Here is a 21,361-nt window from a genome sequence, read left to right as displayed (position 1 = left end):
ACCTACCAAACGTCACTCTAACGCGACTTCCTTGATATTGAGAGATATTGAAAGTGTGGCGTTTGAACGAGTGGCCGAAAAACAAATGTTTCAGCTTTATTTAAACCTCAAAGTTAACCCTACGTAGGCAGTTTTAAAACTCTAGTTGTGTTATTCACTGAAAATACCAACAGACTCAGACTTTTAGAACAAACTAAGAGTCAGATCAGCAGAAACAAAAACACGGAAATGTCTGCTGGAACTGCGTCGCTCTGCTCCACTTTGCTGTTTGTCGATGTCTTCGTGTTGGTCTCTGCAGGTGAGGTTTATAAACCAAACAGTGTTTCCCTCTGAGATAAAGAGGAACAAACATCAGTCTGGTTTACATTTTACTTCCCAAACAATTCGTTTTATATTGAATCAGACAATCATATTGTCTGATTGTGTGACGGCATCACGAGGTCTGGTGGTGTCTGTGGATTTACCCACTTGGTCAGTGGTGCTGTTTGCACCACAGAGACAAAGAAGTGTAAGATGTTCGTCACTGTGATGTGTTGTAGCTTCAGGAGTCAGATTACAGCCAGGGGCAGATCCACAGAGGTGGCAGGTGCCAGCCTAAAATGATCTTTTGGCACCCCAAGTGCCACCGTAGTTTTGTATCTATATTGTTTTTATTAAAATAAGCTAGCATCAACACTTTGAATCCAGCTACTATTAACACTGAATATAAATTTTAAAACTGAATATATATTTTATAGTGTTACTGAACTGAACCTGTTAAACACTCAGACCTGCTTTAGATTTCACCGCTTTAGTAATGACGCACTTATTTATGATCGTCACTCTAATGCGACTTCCTTAAGAGATCGAAAGTGTGGCGTTTGAATGAGTGGCTGAAAAACTAATGTTTCAGCTTTATTTAAACCTCAAAGTTAACCTCATGTAGGCAGTTTTAAAACTCTAGTTGTGTTATTCACTGAAAATACCAACAGACTCAGACTTTTAGAACAAACTAAAAGTCAGATCAGCAGAAACAAAAACACGGAAATGTCTGCTGTAACTGCGTCGATCTGCTCGACTTTTCTGTTTGTCGATGTCTTCATGTTGGTCTCTGTGTATTAACCAAACAGTGTTACCCTCTGGAATAAAATAAAGAGGAATAAACATCACTCTGGTTTACATGGTACTTCCCAAAAAATTAGTTTCAGTTTGCCTGTGTGTGTAACGGCATCTCGAGATGTGGTGGTTTCTGTGTGGATTCACCCGCTTGGTGAGCGGTGTTGTTCCCAGCACAGAGACAAAGAAGTGTAATGTGTGTGTCAGTGTGATGTGTTGTAGTGTCAGGAGTCAGTATGCAGCTACAAAGCTTTTTGTTCAGTGTATACAAACAGCTGTAGCTACATAAAGGCAGCATGCAGAGACTCACAGTGTCTTATAATGAGAGGCTGCTTTCTCTCACACATTATGGTCATTTATTATCAGCACATGTTGTTGAAGTCAACAGTTGTACTTTAACCTTTAACCTCTCTGCTCTGTGTTGTTTCCACTTTCAGACCAGAAAACCATCACAGCTGAGTCTGGACAACTCGTCAATCTGACATGTCGAGTCCCAAACAACAACATCATAGTTGTAAAGTGGACATATATGACCTTCCAAAAAGAATATGTGCTTTTGTACCGGGATGGCCAGTTTGATCCAGAAAATCAGCATCCATCTTTTAAGAACCGGGTGGATCTGCAGGACAGACAGATGAAGGATGGAGACGTGTCTTTGATTCTGAAGAATGTGACGATTGATGACACTGGAACATACGAGTGTTGTGTCGTCCTGAGAGTCAGACAACCGTTGAAGGTCATCAGCATCATCTACCTTCATGTTGTTCCTCCAGGTGAGTGAGTAGAGTTGAGTGTGTGTGTGATCAGAGGTGAAGCTGCTTCCTGCTTGTTGATGTTTGTTTCTAAAGATGTTGTTGATGAGACTTTGTAGAAAGCAGCTGGTCTGAGTGATGTGATCAGAGTGCAGTAGATAATGTCTGACAGCAGTTTGAAGAGGAAACGGATTCTGTTCTGTTCTTCACTCATCACCTACCTGACAGCTGACACCTCACACCTGTTTCTCACCTGCAGGTCAGACAGGAGGAGACACAGAAGACGGAGGGAAGGAAGAAGGAGAGGAGGAAATATCTGTTGGACTGATCGTTATCCTGTGCATTTCTGTTGTTGTTCTTGTTACTGCCGTTGTTGGTTTTTTGATCTACAGAAAATATGAACAACGACAGTGTCGGGAATTATTCCAGCCTCCCAGTGAAATGCAGCAGCTTTGAAATGTCTCAGAGCTTCTTACATGGTGGTGCTTGGTAAGAGAAGCAACAAAGGCAGGAGTAAATCTGACTGAAGAACCTAAAACAATAACATCTACAAAACCAAAAGAGTTGATTCAATTAAAAAAATTTTTTTACAGCAGAGACAATGTTAAATAAAAAGCTAACTGTCTCTCAATAGGATAAAAAATACATTTATTATTTTACTACTACTACTATTATTATTAGTAGTAGTAGTATTATTACTATCAGGAAAAAATGACAAGGATCAGTTAATCAATCCATAATGGGAAACTACAATTATTAAAACTTGTAGGTTATTTTAACTGTAATATCACAATGCAATTAAAAACTAAAAATTCTCCAGTATCTGTGGGAGAGACCTCAGAAATTAGACCCAAAATGATCCAAGAAAAATCAAAGACATTTTAATCAACAGGCAAAGTTTATGCTAGATGCTGCCTAATATTGAATAAAACATTATATTCTAAACCATTTCTGTTTGCATTTCATGTTCTTTACATGTATTGTTGTGTGCTTACTTCCAACACTTCTCTGAATTTTCAACAGCTGTTTATACCTCACAGACTGATCCTCACGAAGCTGTTACTACAAACAGTAACTGAACCAGCTAAACAACACAAACCTGTGAAGATGAACATATGAATTACTGTGGATCGTAGGTCATCAATAACAATCAGATGGAGTTCGGGATCTATTTAACAACTATAATTTTAAATCTTTTGTTAATAAAACCAAAGATTTAAAATTTAAAAATTATTTCTGTAACACTAAGATGTTTCCTGTGATCTGTGAAGCTTTTTGAAATTTACATTCTGTTTTCTGGCTGTCAGTTTAAATATTTCAAGAGCTGGTCACATTTTTGTTATTCATTTTTACTCTTTTTGAATGTTTTTACTTATAATTTCTTTTTAGCCTTATTGTTGTCTTAACTGAGTCTATTCATGTGTTTTTGTGGCTGTAAATGTTTTTTTCTCTGTGACGGCCAGTGGGCTGGCCTTGTGTTTTGCTTTTTCTGTTACCTGTTTCTTGCAGGTAGGTGGAGCTGACCCAATTATAGATGCAGCACACCTGAGAAGGCCAGTCCCAGTGTATATAAAGACACCTTGACGGAAGCAGCTGTGTTGCTCTGGCTCTCTCCATCATTTGGAAGTTTCAGTTATGGCTGTTATGTCCTTTAAGTTGTGTTTAAGTTGCTTTACCTTATTTTCATTAAATATGTCTTACAGCCTTTAAAAACCTGTGTGTGTGGTCTCCCACTTGCTTGTCATTTCCTCTGAGCCGGGTTGTCTCTTTTCTCTCTTTCTCTATTAAAGCAGTTGATGCAGATTTGATCTCAGCTGCAGTCAGTTTCAGTTTTTTTGATCTACAGAAAATGTAAACAAGAACAGAGTAAAGATTCATACCAGCCGCCAGCTGAACAGCAACCTGTTTGAAATGTCCCAGAGATTCTTACATGATGATGCTGGAAAAGGAAAATCAGGAGAAGATCTGACTGGAAAAACTAAAACAGCTGCATATATTCCAAGAAATTTCACAGGATGGACAATGGTTTGATAAGTAAGCCAATGTTGGGCTTAAATAACAGAAGAGGTGAACGTCAATTCCTCCATGATACACACCGTGCCTCAAGTAAGAGAAAACAAAAACATTATAAAATAAGGAAGAACAAGTCCAGGAACATCAAATCTGTGAGGCCAACAGACACAGAGGATGGAGGAGAGAGGGAGGATGGATCTGTTGGATTGAAAGTTGGTCTGAGTGTGTCTGCTGGGTTTCTTTTTGCTGCTGTTGTTGGTTTTATGATCTACTGGCATACACGACAAAAACAGAATTTTAACTAACATCCTGATGTTTGAAATGTCTCAGAGCTTCTCACATGGTGACGCTGGGTGAGAGAAACCTACATTATTAGTCTCACTGAAGAAACCTAAACACCAGAGTACAAGTAAAAACAAAAAACAAAAAAACATAAGAATTGCTTTATACCAAAAAGATTTCACAGCAGAGACAATGTTAAATAAAAGCTAAGAGTCCCTCAAGAAAGAGGGGGGGAAACATATAGTATCAAACAACTATTAAAAATTATTATTACGAAAAATAGGAGTAACAGACAAAAGTGGACGAAAGAGAGGCAAACTTGGCTCCACAAGTATAATTATAACGTAACATATATTATATCGATATAAAGGATATTGTCACATCTTATATCTCGTATAAAATATATAAAAATATATTTTTAAAAAACTAGATATATCACCCAGCCCTATTCTCAAGCATCTGTTGGAAAGTCCCAAGAAATTAGTCTGGTCAAGCAAGAATTAGTCTTTCTAATTAACACCGAGCTGAAAAGGTTCCAAAAAAAATACTGCCGACTGGAATATAATGAACTAAAGTTAAAGCCAACATCTTTCCCTATATATTTTGTATTGTGTGTGTAATTTAATTGAATAATGTGTATAGATGGCCCATAATATTTTAGAAATGTGCAAATGATAATAAAAACAGCAAAATTTTATGTTTGTCTGAAATGTGTTTATTTATTTTCTGTAGATGTACCACTATTGTTATCTGAAATTTGCTGACGTACCATGGGTGGCAGCCCCAATCAGAGTTTGGAGGAACAGACACATTTATTTAAGGTTTAGAGTTCACTCATTTATAGAAATCCTCAATCTACAATCACTGGACCAGATTCTACATATACCATGCACACACACACACATTACAACACATGTGATAATAACATTTCAGCTTTTTACAAAATCCCAACATGCTCACCTATCAGACCTTCATTTTTTGGGGTCGTACGTTCAGTGAAGTTAAAGACAACACTGCCTAAATCCAAATTCACACCGCATCGCCTGCAGTGTGAACGTAGCATAAGATTCATGTGTGAAAGTGTTCCCGCTGCTTTAAGTCTTGGCTCACATCAACTTTATCTGCTTTGAAGAAAACTGAAGTGTGTCTGGGTTCACCACAACTCATGTTTTCCATCAGACATCTTAGTGAAACCCACAGAACCACAGGAGAAGATCAAGTGAGACCAAAGCCACCTTCGGCAGATATAACACCACATTTTGTGGTGGTTTATTAGCCCTCCACCACAGGGAGCTTTAACACAATCAGATGTGTCTGTGATGCATTTATTGTCCGTTTTCTTTTAAAGACAGTTTCATCAGTATGCAGAAACTCCCACACACTGTACATGAAGACCGTTTATTAATGGAGTTTCCCTCATATCACCAAATGTTGATATGCATCTATTAAAATAAGAGTTAGAATAGATTATAACAAAGTCAAAGTCTCTTTGCAAAGTTGTATCCTGTGGTTTTTTCCCCTTCAAGCAAACTTGTTGTTAAACATTTTATAAAACGGGGTTAAATTTTCACATCATATTTTATAATGAACAATGATCCATCGTGTAGATACAGAAAAAGCTGAGTGCAGCTGTACCTGAAATTTATTTTGTCCATTAAATGAGTTGCAATCAAATCAGCTCTGCTGTCAACAGACAAACTTCACAGTAACTAAGATTCATGTGTGAAATCGTTCCTGCTGTCTGTGGCTCACATGAACTTTATCTGCTTTGAAGAAAACTGAAGTGTTTTGGGTTCATCACAACAACTCAGGTTGTCCATCAGACATCTTTGTGAAACAAACAGAAGATCAAGTGAGACCAAAGTTTATTGAAACTGCAGAGAAACCAGATCACTGCTGTGGAGACGACAGCACTTAGAAACAAAATACAAATAACAGTAAAATTACTGAACACATGGAAACACGACACAATAACTTTAGTCAATCCAGCTTCATCAGAGCTTATTGGAAATTATCCAGTTTAATGTCTCATTGTACTCTGAAATGAAAGCACAGTACAAATAAGCAATTGGAGTTAAAAAAGAAATCAGAATCAATTTAAAGACAAATGTATTCTCAACTTCTCAAAGTAGCCACCTTTGGCAGATATAACAGCAGAACACAGCCATGGCGTTCTTTCTACAATGTTTGACACTTGTAGGTTGCTTTGCTTTCACTCTTTGGTGCAGTTCATCCCAAACCAGCTTGATGGGGTTTAAGTCTGGAGACCGTGCTGGCCACTCCATATTTTCAAGCTTACCAGAGGGTACCGCATGGCGCTGCAGAATGCTGTGTAACCATTCTTTCGCCTACTCGATGGCGTACACAGATCCTGCGTGATGAACCGAAGATTTCAGATTATAATTCATCAGACTACAAGACCTACATCTAAGTGTTATGACGGTCTGTCTCTCCTCCATTGTTAATTACTTTTTCTCACCATTTTCTGTAGCAACAAGGACAACACTGTTCCCCTGATGCTCACGAGGCCATGGTACACCAGTGTTCCAGCACTGCTTTTATGCAGACAGAGGGGGCTGTGGGTAATCCAGAAACATTGGACCACCTGTAAGAATTGATTATAATTATTGAGGTTAATTGAAATGATTCATCTTAAAGTAAAAGTACAAGGAAGCAACCGAAATGGCAAAATAAACACGGAGAAAAAGACAGACATACACACATTTTATTAGTCATTTAAGCTTTATTTATATTAAGATTAAGATTATATTTTCTTTTCAGATACTAAAAATAAACATCAGTGTCAGTCTCCATTCTGTCAAGCTGACAAACAAAGCAGAGTTAAAGTCAAGTCCTCAAACTCTCCTGGGGCCTGTTTGATAGGAGAGTGACCCCAAACACACTTCCAGTGTGTATAGTACCAGATCATAACAACAATTGCATCAGTGGGCTTTATAAGGCTATAATAAGGTAAAGACTACCATAATATCACCATGGTAACTTGTGCTGTGAACATAACCTATTCTGGAGCCGATTAGAAATCCGCAGGTGTGAAATCACCACCTTGTGCTATCCTCGCCCACTTATCAACCAGTCAACATCCACTTCTAGCACCACGCAGTCAGGATTGTGGAGGACTGCATGGGGACACGTCTCACATAAGTGACCCGACCCAACCTTGGATGGAGACATTTGCTCACACAGAAAGATGTAAGGCAAAAGAAGTGTGTATTATTAGGGTGACAGCTGCACATTAGAGCTCTGAAACTTTAAACACTAACGCTTTCTGTCCCACAGCCTGACAAAGGAGACGTGGAAATCTCTGCAGTTTGTCCCAAAATTGAATTAAATCGATCGATTAAAAAGCTGTTTCTTGATCTTTCATCTGGATGACAACCTGCCCTACAGCACAAGTTACCATGGCGACTCACCCCAGTAAGAAGGGAACCACCTTCGTGGTACAGAAAACCCAGACCTGCATGTACACCCTTCGTCCTACAGAGCAAATCATGTCTTCTCCTCCATCATCAGTTATCAGGAGAGCAGACAGTCAAAGTACAAGAATTCAAACAAACACAGAGATTCTACTTACAGAGCAGACACAGCACAGATGTTTCCTTCATCGTCCTTCTCACTCATTTGAGCTTCTTTTCATTTCTGTCACTGACACCAAGTAAAGCCCGCCCTCTTCCTCTGAGCACCTCCTCTGAGCACCTTTCTGTTGGTACAAAAACAGTGTATATATATATATATATATATATATATATATATATATATATATATATATATTTAACAGGTTTTCATTTGAATTAAAACCTAGGAGAAGTGAAATGAGTATTTATTTATTTTCTGTAGATGTACCACTATTGTTATCTGAAATTTGCTGACGTACCATGGGTGGCAGCCCCAATCAGAGTTTGGAGGAACAGACACATTTATTTAAGATTTAGAGTTCACTCATTTATAGAAATCCTCAGTCTACAATCACTGGACCAGATTCTACATATACCATGCGCACACACACACGCATTACAACACATGTGATAATAACATTTCAGCTTTTTACAATATCCCAACATGCTCACCTATCAGACCTTCATTTTTGGGGTTGTGCGTTCAGTGAAGTTAAAGACAACACTGCCTAAATCCAAACATTTTTTGCTTTGCTTAGTCATTCAAAAATGCTACTGCCAACAAACTGCTCTATGAAACAGTTGTTAAAAAAAATTGAATAGCTTACTTCAAAAGGTTTACAAGCATTTTGCACAGATGACTGGTCAGGAAGTTTATTTTCATTGTATTGTAAACTAATATGGTAAATATTTGCAGAGCTGATGGATGGATGGGGAATTCAGTTCATGAGGAACATGTATTCATCATAAAATGCACAAAATTAAACCATGACTGAAACATATGATGGAATTCATACTTGCTGAGGTGTCGGATGTTTTTTGTAACCATCACTAATTCAGCACAAAGCACATGCAAAACATGTTTTCACATCTTCCTGATTTCCCCATGAATTTGTTTGAGTGTTTGTGTGTCTAAGTCATTCACTGTTCTTCCGTTTGAGCCATGTTGCTGTATAATGGGAAGCCAAATATGCTCCCACTTGCACCCTCCCTATTCTCTGATGTGGCAAAACGTTCTTGAGGGTAGATTTCGATATAAAATCCAAAAATAACTTCTGTAGCTATAAGATATTAATTCTAATTGAGATCAGTTTAAGTTTTTTTTTTAAGTTCCCTTTAATTGTTTCAAAATAAAAGCATTGTTAAGAAATGAAGACTGAGAAATTTGACAATTTAATATTTAAAACAATGCAGGAAGTGCTGAGATGTGCATACTCATTGTGATACAACAAGTTTCACTTTTATGATCATCATTAAAACTGAATTAATCAGTGTTTACGTTCACATTCAATTTGATGTTCTGCTTGTATCCATGTTAGTGTTTAAAGTCCAACATCTCCCTCTAGTGGTCATATATAAACATGTGTGAGGATGGTGTTAATGTAAAAGGTGAATCATAGTGTTCCAGTCAGTCATCAGTGTGTCTCTGCACAGCTGTAATTAAAATGTGTTCAGAGGGCCTCAGTGTCTGAATGGTTCCAGTTCAGCTCCATAACAGCAGCGTCCCTGGTTTGATTCCTGTGTTTCAGCTCATATCTGCCTCTCTCACTGAGGGGGACGTCCACTACATGGACATGGATTTGTTCATCAACCAAACTACAGATCACTGAGAGCAGAGGACTTTTGAACTTTCTTTGTTTTATTTATTTATTTATTTTACTTTGTTTTCATTTGGTTAACCAATGAATATTTTATTTTAAAGTATTTTGGGAAAACAGACAAAAAGTTGCAACTCATATTTTATGAAAAAGCTTCGATGATGATGTCTCTTTCGTAATTAGAAAAAGTGAGTCCCCCAACCTCTGTGTTTGAACCAATAGAAAGCTGGTGCTCAGAGGAAGAGGGCGGGCTTTACTTGGTGTCAGTGACAGAAATGAAAAAAAAGCTCAAATGAGTGAGAAGGACGATGAAGGAAACATCTGTGCTGTGTCTGCTCTGTAAGTAGAATCTCTGTGTTTGTTTGAATTCTTGTACTTTGACTGTCTGCTCTCCTGATAACTGATGATGGAGGAGAAGACATGAAAAACAAATCAGGCTGAATTCAAGTTCAAACACCACGAGGACCAACTGCAGGTCTGAACTGACTCTTTATCTTTGCTCAGGAGTCGAGGAAACACTATAGAGGATATCCTTTGTATACTTGCTGTAAACATTATAACCAAGGTAAAAGTTCCTCCAAGACAGTATAAAAACATTTTTAAAATTTTAAAATTAGACCTAAAAGGTGTCAGAGAAGTGCTGTGGTTAGTGACTGTGTGATGCATGCAGAGCGTGGACTCAGCAGACTGACTGAAGACACAGCTTTATTGGTTGATCTGATATCCTCGTGTTGGTGTTGTTCCCAGATCATCATACTAAATGTTGTTCCAGGATCAACATTGCAAGTGACCAATCAGAATGTTGTGACGTCATACTTTTGCGACTTCGGGAAAAACCGGCGTAAAACAAAAAACTGTACTTAAGCTGCGTGAAACCGCCTCTGTCCGCCGATCAACAGACCCTGACCCTAACCCTAACCGTAACCCTTTAATAAACAGTAAGCAGAATTGATATTGTCCTTGCAACATTGGAATTTCATAAATGCACGAATGGCTTGGCGCGCAAAGGAATAACGTCACAACAATGTGATTGGTCACTTGCAATGTTGAACCTGGAACAACATTTTCATGATGGTCTGGGAACAACACCAACACGAGGATATCAGATCATCCAGCTTTATTAGGTGGAAACTGTCAAATTTAAACAAAATATAAGGCAGACTGACTGAAAAAAAAACAAACAAACATGGATTAACTGATAGACAGGAGAGCACACAGCATGAAGCAGATCAGGATAGGGACTGATTAAAAATCAGGGGTTAAATATACACATGAGACATGTTTGGTTAACTGGGGAAGGTATGGATGATGATGATGATGATTATGATACTTCCAACAGCAGCTTCACACACCTTTTGGTGTTTTGTTGATCAAACTTTATTGAAACATTGATTTGTCTATGTTATGACCCAGCTCTGGTAGGGAATCAAAGGAGTTAAAAAGTTTTGTTACAAAACACTAAAGAATGATACAGGCATCTACTACAAATAAATAACCAATGCAAAAACAACTTGCTTGCTTAAAGCCTGTAGAAATCAAAACTAGCCTCACAGGTTGTAACACAACTAACATTACTCAAGAGAATATCACAATTTAGGCTCACAGAGAGAAGACTGCAGAGACTCACATACTGCACACTCAGTTCTAAACAGCAGCGCCTGAATCAATGCTCTTCATTGCATTGTAAAGACACGGGTGTGTCAAATCAGCCATTGATTGGTCCCTTTTTCTGGAGGTGCAAACCACAGGTTCCCAGTCAGCCAATCGTCTGTGGGTGTTGCCACACTTGAATTTGCTTGAAGGCAGGCTGGCTCCCTTCTTCCAAGGCCAAGGGCTGTAACAGACTACTGCCATGTCCTAATTCAGGGCTGCATCCTTTGGGGGGCGCATTTGAAGACCGATTACGTCACAGTGACGCGACAAAGGCTGTCCAAATTCGAGGGCTGCTTCAAATGCAGCCGACTTCATGGACCAGCCTATCCCAGAATTCAAGCAGCCCAGCCAATTCCAGTCTCCAACAATGACAGCAGCTACTTAGTTTTAATATTACTCTTATTTCTCTTTTCAACACTTTATTAATTGAAGTAGTATTTATAATATTTATAATATTTTTATAATAATATAAAAATACTTTTCAAATGTGGCAATGGCATAGGCAAAAGAGTTTGAAATATCACTCTTTCTGGGTCACAAAACAAACTTTTAACATATTTTCAGACAAGAATGCAGCTGTGTAAACTTCAAATATCTGCTCGGTTTATCAAGACATCACATATTTGCAAAAGTACTCTGACTTTTTCGGAGACGTCTTTACCCGCCAGCTTGATAGCTGACTGGGAGGTCAAGGCTCACTAGAGCCGGTGAGAACACTCGACTCCCGGCACATCATTCTCATCCCCGCAGTCTTTCACTACTCAGGTTAAACATGATATATAAGCTACTTAGATAACTTACAAATGTTATTGTTTGGCTTTTTTCAGTGTTTTATTTGTTCCCGAGTAATTTGGCTGAGATTAAAGTTCTAGTTTTCACACAGCTGAATAAACGTCAAACAGAAAACATTTTAAACAGAAGTGTGAGATGCTCGAGAATATACTCCAGTGTCCTGTTATATTTTAGTGAGCAAGGAGCAGACAGCCGAGTTCATTAAACTCCACCAAGACAGTAGTGATGCATATCTAAAGGCTAGGCTGTCCCATTTCGAAGGACCTGGTCCATGTAGACCGCAAAGTCTGGGTCCTCAGGAAGATACACCCCCCGAATTGGGACATATTAAACATCTGTTTTATGCCATTTCCTTTATTTTGTCTTCATTTCCACAACTCCCAGATCCTAGTTGTGACAGCACTGAGCAGCTCCTTCAGTGGGAGACTGCGGCACCCACGGTGTGGGACGGAGAGATTTCGCAGGTCTTTCCTCCCCACTGCTGTCAGACTCCACAACAAAGACTTTAACTGAACAAACACACACATCCACACATGTGCAATAATACTAAGTGCAATAATCTTTTCTGGCATCGTTGTATTTTTACTCAGTTGTATATAGCATTCGTATTCTATTTTTATCTTATTGTATATTTTTATTCTATTTTATTCTACTGTATATAGTATATTATTTTATTCTATTCTGTACAGCTGTGTACTGTATTTATTCTTATTGTATTCTAATTTTTGCGTCATAACTTTTGCACTGTCCACTTCCTGCTGTGACAAAACAAATTTCCCACGTGTGGGACTAATAAAGGTTATCTTATCTTATCTTATCTTATCTTAGTTCTCTCTATTTTCCTTATTTAAGCTTTTTTTTTCCTTCCAGTGTATCCAAATTGCGCGGTCATGGGGAGTTCTCTGATTTGAGGGGTTTCTCAGCAAAGAACTTTCAGCTTTAAAATTTGGCATTTTAAACAAAATAAAATTGAACTGAATTAAATTTAAGTCAATATTTGATGTGAGGATTAATCATTTATAAAGGAAAAAAATGTTTTAAATACACTCAACTGGCAGAGAGTGCTGTTGGAAGTTGTTCTTTATGTTCACCTCAAATCAACCTGAGTGTCATTTCTCTTTAGTTCTGATCTCACTGCTGAGCTGCTCAACAAACCAAGGTCAGTAACCTTCTTCTGTCACAGTTTAAACCTGAGAAATGCTCACTGATATGACCTGATTGGGTTCATGTTTGTCAACGCAAACTTCATGCGCTTCATATGTTAATATAACACCTCAAGGTGTTGCCACACTTGAAGCATCCACACTGACAAGGATGCATCCTGGGTGAGGTGTTCTGGGCATGTCCCACAGGGAAGAGGCCCGGGGCAGACCCAGGACACTGAAGAGATTGTATCTGTCAGCTGGCCCAGTGACACCTTGTGTTTCCCAAGATAAGCTGGAGGAGGTGGGTGGGGAGAGGGAGGTCTGGGCTTCTCTGCTTAGGCTGCTGCCTCTGCGACCCAGCCCTGGATACGCGGAAGAGGATGGATGGATAGACTTCATGTTTGCAGATGTAAAATCTCAGAAATAAAATAAATGAAGTCTAACAGATCATCATTTTTTTCATTTTAACCCTCACAGCTCGTCTGACTGTGAGTCCCAGCAGCTCTCAGTTCTTTAAAGGAGACTTTGTGTCTCTGAGCTGTGAGGAGGACGACAGCTCTGCTGGATGGACTCTGAGGAGAAACACAAGCAAACAACAGAGGAGTCAGTGTGGAACAGATGGGTGGGGAAAACCAGCTGGTTCTTCCTGTACCATCACTATGATGTCTCATGACAGTGGAGTTTACTGGTGTGAGTCCAGAGAGGGTCCCATCAGTAACATGGTTAACCTGACAGTCACTGGTAAGCTGAGTGTGTGGAGTTAGTGTTGATGAAGCTGTGTGTAAATGGATGAAATGCTGTAGTTTGTCTCTGTGTTGAGGTGGATCAGTGATCCTGCAGAGTCCTGTCCTCCCTGTGATGGAGGGAGATGACGTCACTCTGCTCTGTAAAACAAAGACCACTCCCTCCAACCTCCCAGCTGCTTTCTATAAAGATGGCTCCCTCATCAGGAAGCAGCCTACAGGTCACATGACCATCCAGCATGTTTCCAGGTCTGATGAAGGCCTCTACAAGTGTGACATCAGCGGTCATGGAGAGTCTCCATCCAGCTGGATCACTGTCACAGGTGACACACTCACCTGTCTGTGTTTCTGCAGCTTTCAACATTCACAATGTGACGACAACTTAATGACTGTGTTTGCTTTATTTTAGGGGAACACACCACCACACCTCCACCTACATCCACACCTCTACCTACATCCACTTCTCCTCCATCACTCTCTCCTCCTGTTCTCGCTGTGTTGTCATGTGTTGGATTAGTCTGTGTTGTGGTTCTACTGGTGTTACTGGTTCTGCTGGTGAGACGATGTGTTTATAGGAAACCTGAAGGTGAGACTCAGACTTCCTGATCTTTCACGTCTGAGTTTGTTTACTAGAATAAAGTTCACATTAATTATGATCACAGTAACTTTCTTGAATGTGATCTTTTTTTAGCTATTTAACTTATATTATTGTTTATTTTGGATCATTTCAACAGATCAAGAAGAAACTGAAGAAGATGAAATCATCACTCATGTCATGTACTCTTTTGTCAAAACACCAAATTATCAACAGCCAATCACACAAAACAGAGGTAGTACTTTGAAACATATACAACATAACTGAGATGTTAAATTTGCTTCTAGAAGGACTTTTGTGCAGCTTTACATTGTGAAAATAGATAAGGAAAATAGAATAGTTGTGTATTATGTTATAGTCATGAAGACTGTTGCTGACTTTGACTGATTATGAGGACATGTAGAATCAGAGGGATGATCAGAAGTTTAAAAATTTTTGCCTGATCAAAACCTAAAATCACAATATTTAAGTTTAACTTAAATATATTTAACTGTGAGCTGGACTGTGTGTTTGTGGTCTGTGGTTAACTGAAGCTAACAGCTCTGCAGTCATCCAGCATCCTGTTTCTGATAGAAAGAAACACTTCAGCTGCAGCTGTTTCAGCACAGAGCTGCTCATTTTAAAATACGAAGGATCGTGGAGACATATTTTGAAAAAGTATTTCAATAAAACCTAATTTTGGAGTTTCTGTAGCATTCTGACATGTTTAACATTCATCTTGAAGATGATTTTAGTTAACTGTAGTTGTAGCCTGAAGCTGATGAGACTTCTCACTGCAGTGTGTTCCGATCTGGCCAATGAGAGTGTTCATGTTGTGAGAACATGTTTGCTCTGTGGTTAAAGGTGTCAGACTGCACTGAAAGAAAGCATACATTCATATCACATAAGTAGTTCTTCGTGGTCACTTTGTGTATCACAGGTATTTATAAGTCTGTAAAAAGGTGTTGTTGTGTATAACAATCATCCCAAAGTCCCTTTATAATGGAACATTACAAATAACCAAAAACCAGTACTGTTGCAGTTTTATCTTCAGTAACCTTAATGTGTTTTATTCTGCAGACGCTGATCTAGCTGCAATTTCTCCAGCTGTGAGAACTGAAGAAGTCATGAAACAAACAACCATCAGACCAAGGAGACCCAGGTACAGCTACTCTGTATCTTTAACTGTAGACAGATGCAAGCTAGCTGATGATCAGTGGAACAACTTTCCTAAAAGCTGCTACTCTGCAGCTGTAACTTTCATACAATTTGAAAGCCTCGTGCTAAAAACAGATTCAAGTCCCAACAGCTCTGCTGCGGCTTCGTTCACAGACTAATGTTACCCTTGTTTATGCTTCAGCATTAATTATGCAGCCTGACATAATTTAGGGGTTGAGATATTCACTGTAGAAAAACCACCAGGAACATTTGACATTTCCCAGAATCCTTTTCAACTAATGTCCCTCAAAAAGCAACCGCCCCCTAGTTTCCAAATTTGTGTAACAATCAACAAAAAAAATCTTAAAATTGTGTGTTTGTGTTCAGACATTAAACCAGAGCCAGGCGTCGTGTACTCTTCACTGAAGTAGTCCACCAGTCCAACCACTGACGTCCAGCTGCTGGTCTCTAACTGGTCCCCCCAGCACCTCAGACCAGAGGACATCCACATGCTGTTATTTTTCTTTGTCTTTTTCTCATTTAGAATATTACAATTCAAAAATCACAAATATGTATTTTTAACTGGAGTTTTAAAAGTGTTTTTCCTGCAAAATCAACAATGAAAATATAAATGTGTTAATGTTTCTTATGGCCACAGTAAGTTCCCTGTTATTTATATTCAAAATATGTCTCAGACCATCGTTTGTATTTCCCCAGCAACAATTTAGTTTCTCTGCTTTAATAAAATTTTATTCTTTCTTATTTTCCACGTGTGGTTTTGTGGGTCTCACTAAGATGTCAGATGGAAAATTTGACTTCTTCCGGTTTGGTTGTGGCTAAAAAGAAAAAAAGAAGCATTAGACCACAGCAGCAGAAACGATTTAGTGTTTGTTAATGATAACGCAAAGAGCTTTGTTTTAAATCACACTGAAACCAGCCAGCAGCTGCTTTCATGGCAGAACATTTTATTTTCGTTAATTAACTTATCAATGTTAAAATACAAATAACAGCCTGAACATTCTTCTTAAGTGAGTCTTTACCTTTATCTTTATTATTGACTACAAACTTCACATTTGAAACTTTTGTCTGCTAAACAAAAAATAAAGTAATCTAATTGTGTTAACTTGGACTAGAAAGTCACTGAGTGTCCATTTATCATTCCTCCATCTGGGAACATTCACAGTGTAACACTCAGAGCTTTAACATGAAGCCAGAGAGCTGAAGAGTTTAGAGATGAACTACAAACTGATGAACATGTGACTCAGACCGGACACGGCAGGCTTATCTCCTGAACCAGCTCAGAGACCCTTGTGTTACACCTCAGTGAAGCTTTATAAAACAATAAGTACCACTTAAAATCTGCTGCAATTTACTGGAGTAATGACTGTTACAGGAGAGCTCAAGCTCAATAGTATTGACACTGCCCCTAATATTGGTATTGAATTGAAACTACTTGGAAAGGATTGATGTTTGGATTCTATCCCTAAGTTCAGTATAGATCCCACTGAGATCTGTTGAATTACATTCTTGGGAGATGAAAAACTAGACATCAAAGATTAACCTACTCGCCCAACATAGCTGCCTTATTAAACATTCATGCAGCAATTCATTATTTGATCATGAATGGAAAATATACAAGAAAAAGAGGAATTATTAAGAAATATTTCTAAATGCCCCTCATTGAATCACAACTCTATCATAGTGGAGGGATCAGTATGTCCCACGGGCTATGTTGTCAGGGGGCGTTTTCCCTCTTGTTAGGTTCTCTTACGTAAAATTGACTGCCCCTTGGAGAGGGATCAGACAAAGAGTGATTGAAGACCCCTATGAGTGAAAGATCTAGGGAACTTTTAACCCTGTCCAGGATAGGGTTACCTTGCCCTGTGGAGGGTACCGGTGGGTGAGTGCCTCATGGCCGGGCATTCATCCATGGCAAAGGGTGGAAACGCTGGCGGACTGATCCCTGAGTACTGAGACTATGGAAGCAGTGTCCAGTGATTGTGCTTATCAGTGGGTTAAGGTCACTGTTCTAGTTATGCAACTGCTTGGTGGAAGAGCTTGTGAGGAGGACAAGGTGTGCTCTGAATTCTTTAAAACTCTGGATGTTCTGTTGCAGTCTTGATTGATCTTTCTGCAACATTCTGTGGAGGTCTTGGGTGATGCCTGTGGATTGGCAGATGGGCACCAGAGAGTGCCGTCCAACACATAGTTTTCCACCTCCCTAACTTCGTCTATGTCGGGGTACTGCAGAGGAATGTCTGTCTGTTAGTTGAATCTCAGAGTGTTCCACAACCAGGATGTGGAACACTGGAGCTCTTCATCCTTAAAAAAAATATCCAAGGGTGTATGTGAATTTGCTCATATTGCTCTCTTCTGGTCCATGTTGGACTCTGTAATGGCTGCCTTTTTTCACAAATTCTGTTCATAATTTTAATGGTACGGAAATCAAGGCATAGCCAGGAAGTGGAGCGTCTCCACTTTAGTTGCCTTAGGATATCAGCTTTGCTTTTGTTAACTCTAATTAATGTGGTGTTAAGCAGCAAGAATGAAAATTAGCACCTAGAATCTAAGGGCTTAATTCTCAGCAGTAAAAGCATGAAGTGGGCAATCCAGGACAAGTTCCTGCCCTGAGTGAAGTTTGAGTGTGAAGGGGGAGCTAAGCGTGACATTGACATATGTATTGATGTGGAGGCTGTACCGGTCCATTGTGGTGAAGAGAGAGCTCAATGTAAACTTGAAGCTGTCAGTTTTCCAGTCCATCTATGTTATTACCAAAAGGCTGATGTTGCCAATTCAAGTGACTTATGAAAACCTTCTGGAAAATGTCAACGTTGTAGCGAAGGTCAGCAGGGTAGGCAAGGTTTAATGCATACATGAGTCCAAATAGCATTATCACAGCAAATGCTACATTATCCAAATTCTTCGCCACCCTGATGCCTGCAAGGACAACTCTTGTTCATCTGCTGAAGTTTGCTCTTTAAGAAGATAAATTCAAACAGTGGTGTCTTCAACAGTCTCACTGATGGCACGTTCTTCCATACCCTATAAAAAAGAAGCCATGTTAGTCATTTCATGCCAAGTAAATAATATGACACTGTTTATTTTTAATTTGTATTTTTTTCATTCATAAGGCACTACGATGTTCTTATACTTATTTTTTATTTTTTATTATTTTTAACACTCGCATCTTTAAACAAAGTAATAAATAAAAGTGAGTGCCCCACCACTTTCTTTGAACCAATAGAAAGCTGGTGCTCAGAGGAAGAGGGCGGGCATTACTTGGTGTCAGTGACAGAAATGAAAAAAAGCTCAAATGAGTGAGAAGGACGATGAAGGAAACATCTGTGCTGTGTCTGCTCTGTAAGTAGAATCTCTGTGTTTGTTTGAATTCTTGTACTTTGACTGTCTGCTCTCCTGATAACTGATGATGGAGGAGAAGACTGCAAGTAAAACTTAAACTTTTAAACTGCCATTTAAAAAAATAAACTTAAACATGAACATATATAAAACATTTTAAGTAAGCAAACAAAATTTTATTCAAGTTTGTTAACATAGAGATTGAAACAACAGGTCATCTCAACTCTTAGTCTTTTCCCTTAGTGGGAAACAGTGAAAAGATCAAATCATTCACTCATTATATCAACACAGCTAGACAGTGGACACATGACTTTACTGTGTTATTTAAATGTAGCGGTTGTGTGTATAGTCAAAGTTTAGTCACTGTGCATGATAATTAGTGAGTGTTGTGTTTACATAAAAACTGGGGTAGAGGAGAATCAAAAAGACAAAACTGTCTCAATACTTTCATGTCAGTAACGAAGTTTCACCAAAAAATTTTAGATGTTGTGAGATTTGGTAATGAACAGAGTATACATTATATCTAATAGTAGAAGTGTCACACAGCTGCAGTGTCTCTGTATGTTTTCCCCCACAGTCCAAAGCCATGTTTGGTTAACTGGTGATTCTGAACTGGCTGTATGTGTGAATGTTAGTCCGTCTGCGTTACTCTGTAAATACCTGTAGTCATGTTAAAGCAGCTGAGATAGATTTTTTATTTCTTTACCAATTTTAAAAATTGGTAAAGAAAATTGAAGGATTGATTCTACCAGATGTATTTTAGCTTCAGGCACTTTTTATTTATTCTTTTGTCAGGGAGAGAGGAATGTGTGTGTTTGTCAGCTGTTTGTGTGGAGTTGTTCTTTATGTTCACCTCAAATCAACCTGAGTGTCATTTCTCTTTAGTTCTGATCTCACTGCTGAGCTGTTTAAACCTGATAAACTCTGACAGGTTTTACACATTTGGATTAAAACTTTCAGTAAAGATCTCAAAGACGTGATCATCAGTCTTTCATTTTAACCCTCACAGCTCGTCTGACTGTGAGTCCCAGCAGCTCTCAGTTCTTTGAAGGAGACTTTGTGTCTCTGAGCTGTGAGGAGGACGACAGCTCTGCTGGATGGACTCTGAGGAGAAACACAAGCACACGACAGAGGACTCAGTGTGGAGATGGGTGGGGAGAAGGTGCTGGTTCTTCCTGTAACATCAGTATAACGAAACAGCATGACAGTGGAGTTTACTGGTGTGAGTCCAGAGAGGGTCCCATCAGTAACATGGTTAACCTGACAGTCACTGGTAAGCTGAGTGTGTGGAGTTAGTGTTGATGAAGCTGTGTGTAAATGGATGAAATGCTGTAGTTTGTCTCTGTGTTGAGGTGGATCAGTGATCCTGCAGAGTCCTGTCCTCCCTGTGATGGAGGGAGATGACGTCACTCTGCTCTGTAAAACAAAGACCACTCCCTCCAACCTCCCAGCTGCTTTCTATAAAGATGGCTCCCTCATCAGGAAGCAGCCTACAGGTCACATGACCATCCAGCATGTTTCCAGGTCTGATGAAGGCCTCTACAAGTGTGACATCAGCGGTCATGGAGAGTCTCCATCCAGCTGGATCACTGTCACAGGTGACACACTCACCTGTCTGTGTTTCTGCAGCTTTCAACATTCACAATGTGACGACAACTTAATGACTGTGTTTGCTTTATTTTAGGGGAACACACCACCACACCTCCACCTACATCCACACCTCCACCTACATCCACCTCTCCTCCATCACTCTCTCCTCCTGTACTCTTTGTGTTGTCATCTGTTGGATCAGTCTGTGTTGTGGTTCTACTGGTGTTACTGGTTCTGCTGGTGAGACGATGTGTTCAAAGGAAACCTGAAGGTGAGACTCAGACTTTTCAATATATGTGGTTATGTAAATCCATGTGTTATGCTATTTATGTTTATTATGTTTATTATGATTTGATGATTTTTAAAATTTTAATTTCACATTAAAAATGTAAAACCGTTTATTTTTTGTTTTTATTTGGACTCTTCACTGTAAAATGTTGTGATTGTAAATATTTTCTTAATTTTAATAATTTCACTAGATGAAGCTGTGGAAAATGGCCTCACAGATGACATCTTGTACAGTGATGTCAAAATATCAACTCATCAACATCCAAAAAAACAAAACAACGGTAATTTGAGGTCCTTTGTTGGTTATTTATTTGTGTTTATTCAGCTCCAATTTTATAAAATACTTTTAAGTTCTGATTATATTCATAGAGATTTTATGTCTCATGAAAAGATTTCTATGAGGATATTATGAAGCAGGTGTTGTTGTCTGTGGTTAACACAAGCTAACACCTCTGCAGTCGTACAGTTTCCTGTTTATGATTGTTTTTAAAGTCACCTGCAGGTGTTTCTCTATCAGGCGTTAGAAATAAATAATTCATATTCTCATTAAGTAAACTTACTATAGTTTTATTCATAATTTCCTTTTATAATTAGCTTAACTCAGTTTAACATATGTAGCTTTACTCAAAGTTTAAATGACTTTACTGTTTCATATTTATGTTAGACCAACAATTTGTGTGTTTTATTGT

At 38.8% G+C, this 21,361-nt stretch overlaps 1 protein-coding gene and 2 long non-coding RNA genes across 4 annotated transcripts in view; 2 read left to right on the top strand and 1 right to left on the bottom strand.

Annotated features, from left to right (window-relative positions):
• The first annotated feature begins 228 nt into the window (after window positions 1-228).
• The window catches only part of LOC113010622 (neural cell adhesion molecule 2-like), a 44,946-nt gene continuing 23,813 nt past the window's right edge, over window positions 229-21,361 (top strand). Inside the window, exons 1-2 of the mRNA XM_026149795.1 lie at window positions 229-298; window positions 1,533-1,868. Of these exons, the coding sequence (XP_026005580.1) occupies window positions 229-298; window positions 1,533-1,868 (406 nt within the window). The remainder of the gene's footprint in view (window positions 299-1,532; window positions 1,869-21,361) is intronic.
• LOC113011020 (uncharacterized) lies at window positions 5,991-7,764 on the bottom strand. Of its 2 annotated transcripts, XR_003270420.1 has the most exons (4): window positions 7,735-7,764; window positions 6,622-6,747; window positions 6,279-6,513; window positions 5,991-6,180 (listed from the first exon to the last, which is right to left on the bottom strand). It is a non-coding gene; the product is annotated as an uncharacterized LOC113011020 (long non-coding RNA). The 2 variants fall into 2 exon arrangements; XR_003270419.1 differs by having other exon boundaries at window positions 5,991-6,513.
• Window positions 14,267-15,993, top strand: LOC113011308 (uncharacterized). The gene is made up of 4 exons (XR_003270514.1): window positions 14,267-14,291; window positions 14,440-14,535; window positions 15,360-15,441; window positions 15,825-15,993. It is a non-coding gene; the product is annotated as an uncharacterized LOC113011308 (long non-coding RNA).

The sequence above is a fragment of the Astatotilapia calliptera genome, chromosome 3 (genome assembly GCF_900246225.1).
Source record: "Astatotilapia calliptera chromosome 3, fAstCal1.2, whole genome shotgun sequence".
Lineage (NCBI taxonomy): Eukaryota > Metazoa > Chordata > Actinopteri > Cichliformes > Cichlidae > Astatotilapia > Astatotilapia calliptera.
Note: the sequence above shows the minus strand (reverse complement) of the source record. Positions and strands in the feature narration are given on the sequence as shown.